The sequence below is a fragment of the Struthio camelus genome, chromosome W (assembly GCF_040807025.1).
Source record: "Struthio camelus isolate bStrCam1 chromosome W, bStrCam1.hap1, whole genome shotgun sequence".
Lineage (NCBI taxonomy): Eukaryota > Metazoa > Chordata > Aves > Struthioniformes > Struthionidae > Struthio > Struthio camelus.
Genome location: NC_090981.1, coordinates 12,935,240 through 12,945,931, shown reverse-complemented (window position 1 = coordinate 12,945,931; position 10,692 = coordinate 12,935,240). Strand labels below are relative to the sequence as shown.

General features: G+C 50.3%; 1 protein-coding gene across 3 annotated transcripts in view; it reads left to right on the top strand.

The window, feature by feature from the left end:
- The first annotated feature begins 258 nt into the window (after positions 1–258).
- The window catches only part of LOC138064131 (uncharacterized), a 30,229-nt gene continuing 19,795 nt past the window's right edge, over positions 259–10,692 (top strand). Inside the window, exon 1 of one of the 3 annotated variants that reach the window (XR_011137407.1) lies at positions 259–346. Coding sequence is in view for 1 of the 3 variants with exons in the window: in XM_068925310.1 (XP_068781411.1) it covers positions 509–962 (454 nt within the window). In the remaining 2 variants the exon portion in view is untranslated. Of the gene's footprint in view, positions 963–10,692 lie in introns of all 3 variants that reach the window. The other 2 variants (XR_011137406.1, XM_068925310.1) reach the window with 2 other exon arrangements.

The window sequence follows — 10,692 nt, the reverse complement described above, 5'->3', positions numbered from 1 at the left end:
CACATCCTCCTAGGCAAGCTCAGGAAGTGTGGGCTAGACGAGTGGACAGTGAGGTGGATTGAGAACTGGCTGGATGGCTGAGCTCAGAGGGTTGTGGTGAATGGCGCAGAGTCAAGTTGGAGGCCTGTAGCTAGCGGTGTCCCCCAGGGGTCAGTCCTGGGTCCAGTCTTGTTCAATGTATTCATCGATGACCTGGAGGAAGGGACAGAGTGCACCCTCAGCAAGTTTGCTGATGATACTAAAGTGGGGGGAGTGGCTGAGACACCAGAGGGCTGTGCTGCCATTCAGAGGGACCTGGACAGGCTGGAGAGATGGGCAGAGAGGAACCTCATGAAGTTCCACAAAGGCAAGTGCAGGGTCCTGCACCTGGGGAGGAATAACCCCAGGCACCAGTACAGGCTGGGGGTTGACCTGCTGGAAAGTAGCTCTGCAGAGAGGGACCTGTGAGTGCTGGTGGACAACAAGTTGACCATGAGCCAGCAATGTGCCCTTGTGGCCAAGAAGGCCAATGGGATCCTGGGGCTGCATTAGGCAGAGTGTTGCCAGCAGGTGGAGGGAGGTGATCCTGCCCCTCTACTCAGCCCTGGTGAGGCCTCACCTGGAGCCCTGTGCCCAGTTCTGGGCTCCCCAGTACAAGAGAGACATGGCACTCCTGGAGAGAGTCCAGCGGAGGGCTACCCAGATGATTAGAGGGCTGGAGCACCTCTCCTATGAAGAAAGACTGCAAGAGCTGGGCCTGTTCAGCCTGGAGAAGAGAAGACTGAGAGGGGATCTCATCAACGTGTACAAGTATCTGAAGGGGGAGTGTCAAGAGGATGAGGCCAGCCTCTTCTCCGTGGTGCCCAGCAACAGGACAAGAGGCAATGGGCAGAAACTGAACCACAGGAAGTTCCACCTAAACCTGAGAAAAAAACTTCTTCACTGTGAGGGTGACAGAGCATTGGAACAGGTTGCCCAGAGAGGTAGTGGAGTCTCCTTCCCTGGAGATATTCAAAACCCGTCTGGATGTGATCCTGGGCAATATGCTCTAGGTGACCCTGCTTGAGCAGGGAGATTGGACTAGATGATCTCCAGAGGTCCCTTCCAACCTAAACGATTCTGTGTGATTCTGTGATTCTGTGTGTGTGTGGGGTGGTGGTGCACGTGGTTTTTGTGGGTGTTTTTGGGGGTTTTGGGGCCATGTGTGGTGTATTTTCTTTTCCTTGGGGGGGGGTGTGTGGTGGGTTTTTTTGGGGGGGTGGGTGGACGTGTGGTCAGGTTTTTTCTGGGATGGGGTGGGCGTGTGGTGGTGTTTGTTGGGGGCCAGTGGTGTGGATTTTTTTTGGGGGGGTGGTGTTTTTGGGGGGGTTTGGGGGTGTGTGTGTTTGAGGGGATGGGGATGTGTGTAGTGTTTTCTTGAGGGAAGTGTGGCGCTTTTTTTTTCTTGGCGGTGTGTGTGTTTGGCGGTGTGTATGTGTGTTTTGGGGGGGTGGTTGTGTGTGTGTGGGTTTTGGGGTGTGTGTGGGTGTTGTGGGGTTTTGGGGATGTGGTGTATTTTTTTCTTGGGGGTGTATGTGCTTTTGAAGGTGTGTGTGTGGTTTTTGGGGGTTTGGATGTGTATGTGTGTGTTTGGGGGGGATAGGGGTGTGGTGGTTGTGTTTTTTTGGGGGGTGTGTGTGTGTGGTTTTTTTCCCTTGGGGGTGTGGTGTGGTTTTTTGGGGGGTGGGTGGGTGTTTGGGGGTGTGTGTGAATTTTTGGGGATGTTGGGTGTGTGCACGGTTTGGGGGGGGTTGGGTATATGTGGTGTGTGGTTTTTGGGGGGTGTATGTGCTTCTTTGGGGGGATGTGTTTTTTTGGGGGGTAGTGTTTTTGGGGGGTTGGGGGTGTGTGTGTTTTGGGGAGATATGGGGTGTGGTTTTGTTGGGGGTGTGTGTGGTGTTTTTGGTGTGTGTGTTTTGGGGGTGTGTGTGCGATTTTGGGGGGGGGTGTATATTTTTGGGTGTGTGTGCAGTGTTTTGGGGGGATTGGGGTTTTTTTAGGGATAGTGCTTTTTTGGGAGGGTGTTTTTTTGGGGGAGGGATATGTGGTTTTTTGGGGGGATGTGTGGTATGTTGTTGGGGAGGTTGGGGTGGGTTTTTTGGGGGGATGTGTGGTGTTTGGGATTTTGGGTGTGCATTTTTTTTCTTGGCAGTGTGTGTGTTTGGGGGTATGTGTGTTTTTGGGGGGAGTTTTGGGAGTGTGTGGTGTGTAGTTTTTGGGGGGGCTGTGTGTGTGTTGTGTGTGGTGTGTTTTTTGGGGGGATATGGTGTGTTTTTTGGAGAGGTGTTTTTTGGGGGGAGTGTGTGGTGTTTTTTTTGGGGGGTGGTGTGTTTTTTGGGGGGATGTGGTGTGTTTTTTGGAGAGGTGTTTTTTGGGGGGAGTGTGTGGTGTTTTTTTGGGGGGGTGGTGTGGTTTTTTTTGGGTGGATGTTTTTGGGGGTGGTGATGGGTTTTTTGTGGAGGGGTGGTGGATTTTTTTTGCGGAAGGGTGTGGGATGTTTTTAGGGGGTGGTGTTTTTTGGGGGGATGATGTTTGGGGTTGTGTGTGTGTGTGTGTGTTTTTCTTGGCGGTGTGTATGTGTGTGTTTGGGGGTGAGTGGGTGTTTTTTGGGGGATGTTTTGGGAGTGTGTGGTGTGGGGTTTTTTTAGGGTGTGTGTGTTCTTTTTTGGGGGGATGGAGGTTTTTTTGTGTGTGTGTTTTGGGTGTGTGTGTGCGATTTTTGATTTTGGCGGGTGTATGTTTTTAGGGGTGTGTGTATGGGTTTATTTTGAGAGTGTGTGTGTGTGGTGTTTTGGGGGGTTGGGTTTTTTTGGGGGAGTATTTTTTGGGAGAGTGTAGTGTGGGTTTTTTGGGGGGGATGTGTAGTGTTTTTTTGAAGGGGGTGTGGTTTGTTTTTTGGGGGTGATGGTTTTTTTGTGGGAGATTTTTTTTTTTTTTGCTGGGGATGTGATTTTTTGGAGGGATGTCGTGTGTTTTTTTGGGGGAGTGGTGTTTTTTGGGGGGGAGTGGTTGTTTTTCTTTGAGGGGGCGTATGGTGTTTGGGGTTATGGGGATGTGTGTGTGTTTTTTTCTTGGTAGTGTGTGTGTGTTTGGGCGTGTGTTTTTGGGGGGAATTGGGGGTGAGTGATGTGTGGTTTTTTTTGGGGGGGATGTGTTTTTTTGGGGGGGTTGTATGTGCGTTTTGGCAGTTTGTGGTGTGTTCTTTTTGGGGAGGTTGTGTGTTTTTTGGGGGGGTATGGTGTGGAGGTTTTTTTTGGGGATGTATGTGTCTTTTGGGGGTGAGTATGTGATTTTGGGGGATTTGGGGGGTGTATGTTTTGGGGGTGTATGTATGTTTTTTGGGGGATGTGCAGTGGTTTTTGGGGTTTTGTGGTTTTTATGGGGAGGTCTTTTTTTGGGGAGGTGTGGTGTTTTTTGGGGGGATGTGTGATTTTTTTGGGGGAAGTGTGGTGGTTTTTTTGGAGTGTGTGTGATGGTTTCTTTTTTGGGGGGTTATGTGGTGTGTTTTTGGGGGGAGGATGTGTGGTCTTTTTTAGGGGGCTGTGTGGTGTGTTTTTTTGGGGGGGTGTGGTGTGTGTTTTTGTGAGGGGTGTTTTTTTTGCAGGGGGGTGTGGGTTTTCTGGGGAGATGAATTTTTTTTTCTTGGCAGTGTGTGTGTGTTTGGCAGTGTGTGTGATTTTTGGAGGGTTTTGGGAGTGTGTGGTCTGTGGATTTTTGGGGGGGGTTGTGTGTATATTTTGGGGGTGTGTGGTGTTCTTTTGGGGGTGTGTGGTTTGTTTTTTGGGGGAAAATTTGTGTTTTTTGGGGAGGTGTGTTTTTTTGGGGAGGTGTGGTGTGGTTTTTTTGGGGGTGGGGTGTGTGCGATTTTGGGGGTTTGGGGAATGTTTTTGGGGGTGTGTGGTGTTTTGGGATTTTGGGTGTGTGTGTGTTTTTTTGGGATGTGTGTGTTTTTCTGGGCGTGTGTGTGTTTTTTGGGGTTCTGGGGGGTGCGTTTGAGGAGGTTTTGAGGGGTGTGATTTTTTGGGGGATGTGGTGTATTTTTTGGGGAGGGTGCTTTTTGGGGGGGGAGCGGTGTGTTTTTATTAGTGGAGGTCCGGTATCTTTTTTTTTGGGGGGGGGGTGTTTGGGAGGGGTTGGAAGTGTGTATGTTTGGATGTGATGTCTTTTTTGGGGTGTGTGTGTGGTTTTTGGGGGGGAGCGTGTGTTGTTTTTTGAGGGGCATGTGTTTTTTTGGGGGGATGTGTGGTGAGTTTTTTTTGGGGGGGTGGTGTTTTTTGGGGGGTGGTGTGTTTTTTTGAGGAAGGTGTAGTGATGTGTTTTTTTGGAGGGGGTGTGGGGAGGTTGGATGTGCGTGGGACTTTTTTGGTGTGTGTGTGCATTTTGGGGGGTTTTGGGTGTGTGTGGGGTTTGTATGTGTGTTTGAGGGTGTGTGTTTTGGGGTTTTGTGTGTGTGTGTGTGTGGTTTTTTTGAGTGTGTGTTTTTTTTTCCTTGGGAGAGTGTGTGTGTGAGGGGGTGGGTGGGTGTGTGGGGGGGGGATGGGGGTTTTTGGGTGTGTGTGTGCGTTTTGGGGGGTTTTGGGAGTGTGTGTATGTGTGTTTTTTCTTGGGGTGTGTGTGTTGTTTTTTCGAGTTTTAGGGGTGTTCGGAGGTGTATGTGGTTTTTTTTCTTGGAGGATGTGGTGTTTTGGGGGGTTTGAGTGTGTGTGTGTGTATGTGTGTGAGATTTTTTTTTTCTTGGTCATGTGTATGTGTTTGTGTGCTTTTTTTTTTCTTGGGAGGTGTGTGGTGTTCCCTTTTTCTTGGGGGGGTGTGTTTGTGTGTGTGTGGTTTTTGGTGTTTTGGGGGTGTGTGGGTGTTGGGATTTTGGGGGTGTTTGGTGTTTTTTTTCTTGTGGGTTTGGGTGTATTCAGGGGGTTTGGGGTGTGTATGTTTTGGGGGTGTGTGTGTGTTTTTGGGGGTGTATATGTTTTCTTGGTTTTTGTTTTCTATAGTTTATGGGAGGTGTGTTTTTTTTGTTGGGGTGTGTGTGGTGTATTTTTCTTTGGAGGTGTATGCGCTTTTGGGGGTTTGGAGGTGTGTGTGTGTGTTTTTTGGGTGTGTGTGTGTTTTTTGGGGAGTATGTGTTTTTTGGTGGGTGTGGTTTGTTTTTTTGGGGGGTATGTGTGTTTTTCTTGGGAGTGTGTGTGTTTTTTTTCTTGGGGGCGAGTATGTGTGTTTTTTGGGGTTTTGGCTGTGTGGCGCTTTTTTTGGAGGGGTGTGGTGGTGGTTTTTTTCGGGGGTGTGTGGTGGGTGTTTTTTGGGGGGTGTAGTGGGTAGTTTTTTGGGGGGGTGTGGTGGTGTGTTTTTGAGGGGTGTGGTGAGTTTTTTGGGGGTGTGGTGGTGGGTTTGTTTTGGAGGTGGGGTGTAGTGGTGTTTTTCTTTTTGGGGGGGTGTGGTGGTGGGTTTTTTTAGGGGGTTGATTGTGTTTTTATTTTGAAGGGGGGGTGTGGTGGGTTTTTTCGGGGGATGGTTGTTTTTTTAGGGGGTGGTGATTTTTTGGGGGGTTTGTGGTGTCTTTTATTGGGGATGTGTATGTTTGGATGTGTGGTGGGTGTTTTGGGGGTTTTGGATTTGTGTGGTGGGTGGTTTTTTTTGAGGAGAGTGTGGTGGTTTTTTTCTTGGGGTGTGTGTGGTGGGATTTTTTTTGGAGGGGGGGTATGGTGGGTTTTTTGGGGGGGTGTGGTGGGGGTTTTCTTGGAGGGGGCGTGGTGGTGTTTTTCTTTGTGGGGGGTATGATGGTGGGTTTTTTGGGGGGGGGTTGGTGATGTTTTTATTTTGGAAGCCGTGTGGTGGTTGTTTTTTGGTGGGGTGGGTATTTTTTAGGGAGGTGGTGGTTTTTTTCTTGGGGTGTGTGGTGGATTTTTTTTTTTGAGGGGGTGTATGTGGTGTCTAATTTTGGGGTGTGTGTTTTTGGGTGTGTGCCGGGTGTTTTGGGGGAGGGGTTGAGTGTGTGTGGTGTTTGTTTTTGGAGGGGTGTGTGTGATTTTTTTTTTTTTGAGGGAGTATGTGTGTATTTGGGTATGTGGTGGGTGTGGTTTTGGGTGTGTGTGGTGGGTGTTTTTTTTTTTGGAGGGGGATGTGTGGTGCGTTTGTGGGGTGGAATGGGGATGTGTGTGTGTGGGGAGGGGTTGGAGGATGTGTGTGGGGATGTGTGTTGGGGGTGGGGGGGTGCACGTGTGGGTGGGTGTGTGCACGTGGGGGTTGTGTGTAGTTGAGTGGTGTGGGGGGGTGTGGGGGGTATGTGGGGGTGTGTGGAGGGGTGGGGGTGTGTGTGTGGGGATGTGGGCATCTGTGTGCTAGGAGTGTGTGTGCTGGGGGGGGTTGGGGCTGTGTGGGGGTATGTGTGTGGGGGGGTGGGGGGTTGTGGTGGGGGTGTGTAGGTGGTGTGTGGGGTGTGTGTGGGTGCGGATGTGTGTGGGGAGGGGGTGGGGTGTGTGTGGGGGGTGTAATGGGTGTGTGTATGTGAGGGGATGTGTGGAGTGTGTGTGTGGGGGGAGATATATGTGAGTTTGGGGGGAAGTGTGGGGGGGATGTGGAGGTGTGTGGAGATATGTATGTGTGTGGGGGGGATGTGTGAGGGGGATGTGGGGGTGGGGGGGATTTGTGGGGGGGGATGTGTGTAGGGCGTTGTGTGTGGGGGATGTGGGGTGGGGGTGCATGTGTGTGGGGGATGGGGGGTGTCGAGGTGGGAGGTGTGTGTATGTGGGGGGAGTGTGGGGGGTATGAGAGGGGATATGTGTGTGTGCGGTTTTGGGGTTTTTGGGGGTGTGTGTCTGGGGGGTGATGTGTGTGATTGAGAGTTTTGGGGGGGTGTGTGTGTAGTGTTTTTTTTCGGGGTGTGTGTGTGGTGTTTGTGTGTGTGTGTGTGTGCGCGCACACGCGCGCGTGTGTGTGTGTGTGTGTGTGTGTGTGTGTGTGTGTGTATTGTGTGTGCGTGTGCACGCGCGTGCATGCGTTTTTGGGGCTTTCGTGTGTGTTTTTTCGTGTGTGTTGCGTGTGTGTTTGTGTGTGTGCTTTTTGGCGTATGTGTGGGGGGGTGGGTTGTGTGGGGGGGGTGCGTGTATGCGGGGTGTGTGTGTGGGGGGGCAGTGTGTGTGGGGCAGTATGTGTGGGAGCATGGCGGGGGTGTGTGTGAGCGTGTGGGAGGTGTGTGGGCTGTGTGTGGGGGTGTGTGTGTGTGTGTGTGTGGGGGTGGGTGTGGGTGTGTGTGCATGGGGGTGGTGTGTGTGGCAGGGTTGCGTGTGTGAGGCGGGGTGTGTGTTGGGTGTGTGTGTGGGTGTGTGGGTGGTGGTGATGGGGGAATGCGCATGTGGGGGTGTGGAGCTGGAGGTGTGTGCGTGTGGGGTGTGTGCTTGCGTGAGTGTGTGTGTGTGTAGGGGGGGTGGTGTGTGTGTGTGGTGGTGTTGTGTGGGGGTTGCTGTGTTGCAGGTTGTTGGGAGCGCGTGCGTGGGGATGTGTACTCAGGGGGATGGTGTTTGTGTGCGGGTGTGGGAGAGGTGTGCGGGTGTGGGGGGTGGTGTGGCTGGGTGTGTGGGGTGTGTGCATGTGCGCGGGGGTTGTGGGGGGTGTGTGTATTTGGGGGTGTGTGGAGCATGTGTGTGGGTGTGTGGAGCTGTGTGTGGTGGATGTGTGTGGGGTGTGTGTGTGTGTGGAGGGGGGTGTGTGGGAGTGGGTGTGTGGGGGAGGGTGTGTGGGTGTGCATGTGGGGTGTGTGTGGGTGTGGGGGGTGTGAGGCGTGTGTGGGGTGTGTGTGCGTTTGTGTGCATGTGCACGGGGGTTGTGGGGGGGTGTGTGTATTTGGGGGGGTGTGGGGCTTGTGTGTGGGTGCATGTGTGTAGGGGGTGCATGTGTGGGTGGGAGGTTGGGGGGTATGTGGGGTGGGGGTGTGTTTGGGGCAGCGGGTGTGTGGTGTGGCAGGTGTGTGGGGTGTGTGTGTGTGTTTAGGGGTGTGTGTGCAGTGTGTGTGCGGGGGTGTGTGTGGGGAAGGGTGTGTGGAGGGCATGTGTTGGGAGTGAGTGTGGGGGGGTGGGTGTGTGGGGGGATGTGGGGCTGGGTGTGTTTGGGATATGGGATGTGTGGGGTGTGTGCGTGTGGGTGTGGGTGTGTGTGTAAGGGGGGTGTGGGGGTGGATGTGGAGGCGTGTGTGGGTTGGTGGCTGGGTGTGTGGGGAGGTGTGGGTGACTGTATGTGTGGGGTGTATGTGTTGGGTGTGTGTGTGTGGGTGGGTGTTTGTGGGGAGGTTTGGGAGGCTGGAGGTGTGTGGCTGGTTGTGTGTGGGGGGGTGTGCACACATGGGGTGCGCCTGGGGGTTGTGTGTGCATGGCGGGGTGTGGGGGGGTGTGTGTATTTAGGGTATGTGTGTGTGGCTGGTTGTGTGCATGTGTAGGAGTGTGTGTGGGGTGTGGGGGTTGTGTGTGTGGGTTGTGGTGTGTGGGCGGGGGTGTGTGTTGGGGGGTTTGGGGTGTGCGTGTGGGATGGGGGTGTGTTGGGGAGTGTGTGTGTGGGGTGTGCATGTTGGGGTGGTGTGTATGTGTGCAGGGTGTGTGTGTGTGTGTGTGTGTGTTTGGGGGGTGTAGGTGTATGGGGTTTTTTTTGAGAAATATATGGAGAGAGAGAATGAGAGAAGTGAAAGAGAGATTCTGTTTCTTTGTAATTAGTTCAAGCATTTCTGGTCTGAAGCTTTAATATTGCTTTGCCAAACAGTGCAAGTGGTTATTTTTATGGGTTTTTATTATCAAAAAGCCCCCTTTCTTTTAAAATTAATTATTTAAATATATTTGCTAATTTTAAATACAACCTCATGCATAATGTGTACCTTTCTCTGAAGGGAAGATCATGTAATACTTTATTAAGGATCTTTTTTTTTTAAAGTCAGCTTTGTTTCCAAGTTAACTATTGCAAGAAAGAGATAGATAAGAAATCAGTCTGGTTTCCCAGTATGTTACTTTTTAAGGGTATTGATTAAAGTATTGTAGATTACTTCTCTGGAGGTGTAAATGGCTAGGGATAAAATTATCTGCTCCCATAGACAGGCACACAGATAAATGTTTTTTCCATAAGTGATTCTCTTGTAAATGACATCTTTGCTTTCTCTTTATGTTCCTGAATCCTTTTTTTCCCTGGAAAGCACTATTTTCATTATTGTACATTACTGAAGAGCCTTGCTTTTGTGATCTATCTCATTAATAACTCATAAGACTGAATGAACATTATAACAATGCATCATCTAAGAAAGGTGTGCTGATGATCTACAGCATAACTTGGATGTAGATGTCACCCAAAGAAGATGGCATTAAGCTGCAAACTCAGCATAGTTATAAAATAAGGCTTTGCAGATGCTGGTGATGCTTGCTTCTGTGGTCAGGCCTTGTCCTTAATAAAAAGGTGGCCTATTTCTTGGGATTTCTTGGGTTAGAAATAAATTGAGTGTTTTTTCTTTTTTTTAACTTGCTGCTGTGTCAGTGGGTCAGGTTAATCCCCACAAGTATGACCAAAGCTTGTCCTTGATGAGCTGGTGTGAGTATGTGGTGTGAAAGGAGCAATGCTGAGTAACGCAAGGATGAGTAAATGGGGAAGTCAGTGCAGGAAGGGGGCTGAGGTAGGTGGGGCGTTGGCTGCGTAACCAAGTGACCCTACTTTGAGCAGGGGGACTGGACTAAGTGACCTCCAGAGGTCCCTTCTCACCTCAACAACACTGAAATTAGTGTTGGTAACTGCTTCCTCTGTCACAAATTCTCACTGTGCATGAGTAAGCACCCTGAAGGACCTACACTTAGGATCAGATTATTCTAATTACTGCCTGCTTGCCAGGGCACCATCTTGTCATCAGGAAAATGGTTGCATCTGAACTTTGGGGAAAATTGTTCTGTCATGCTTGATTCTTCTTGCCTGTGTTTCAGATCAGGATATGGGGAAGTAACAGCCCTGTGAGGTCTGCTGGGTGACCTTTCTGGAGCTGTAGATGGCAACAAGCTTAAATATTTGTCCTGCTGAATGACTTCTAAAGGTTTCTCCACCATGTGGTCTGATCAGGATTTGTGGTTCTGTTTGTTCTGAACAAATTAGTCCTGAGAAGTTATGATGGGCACCTCTTACCTCCCACCCATGTTCCTCTTGTGCCTGATCTTACAGTTGAAGAAGAAACCCTGATGCATCACAGTCTAATCCAATATGTGGATAGAAGCCATATGAACTTTTCCATCCTCAGTGTCTAATAAATCAGTGTCTCAATAAAGAACAGATGACTTAACCTGGGAGACAGGAAGGTGGGGAAAAGTTAAGGAAATGGAGTACTCTCACAGTTTATTCAGACTTTGTGTTGATTAAGGCCATCAAGCTCCAATAGAGGTCAAGTGTCCAGCTGCCACTTCACTGTCTTTCAGCAATTCGACTCCTGCAATAGCCCTTCTACCAAAACATGTTGCTATGAATTGGCCTATTAAAATGAATTAAGTCCTGTAGAGTGGTTGTTGGTCTGCAGCTACTGTAAGGGATCAGTCCTTGCCATGGGGTTTCTCTACTTGGGCAGTGGAGGAGAGTGTTTTATTTCAGGTGGTTAATAGTTTCCTGTAAGTTAATAGTGAACTAAGTTTTGGGATGGTGCATCTGATTATGGATGCACCCTTCCACCATGAG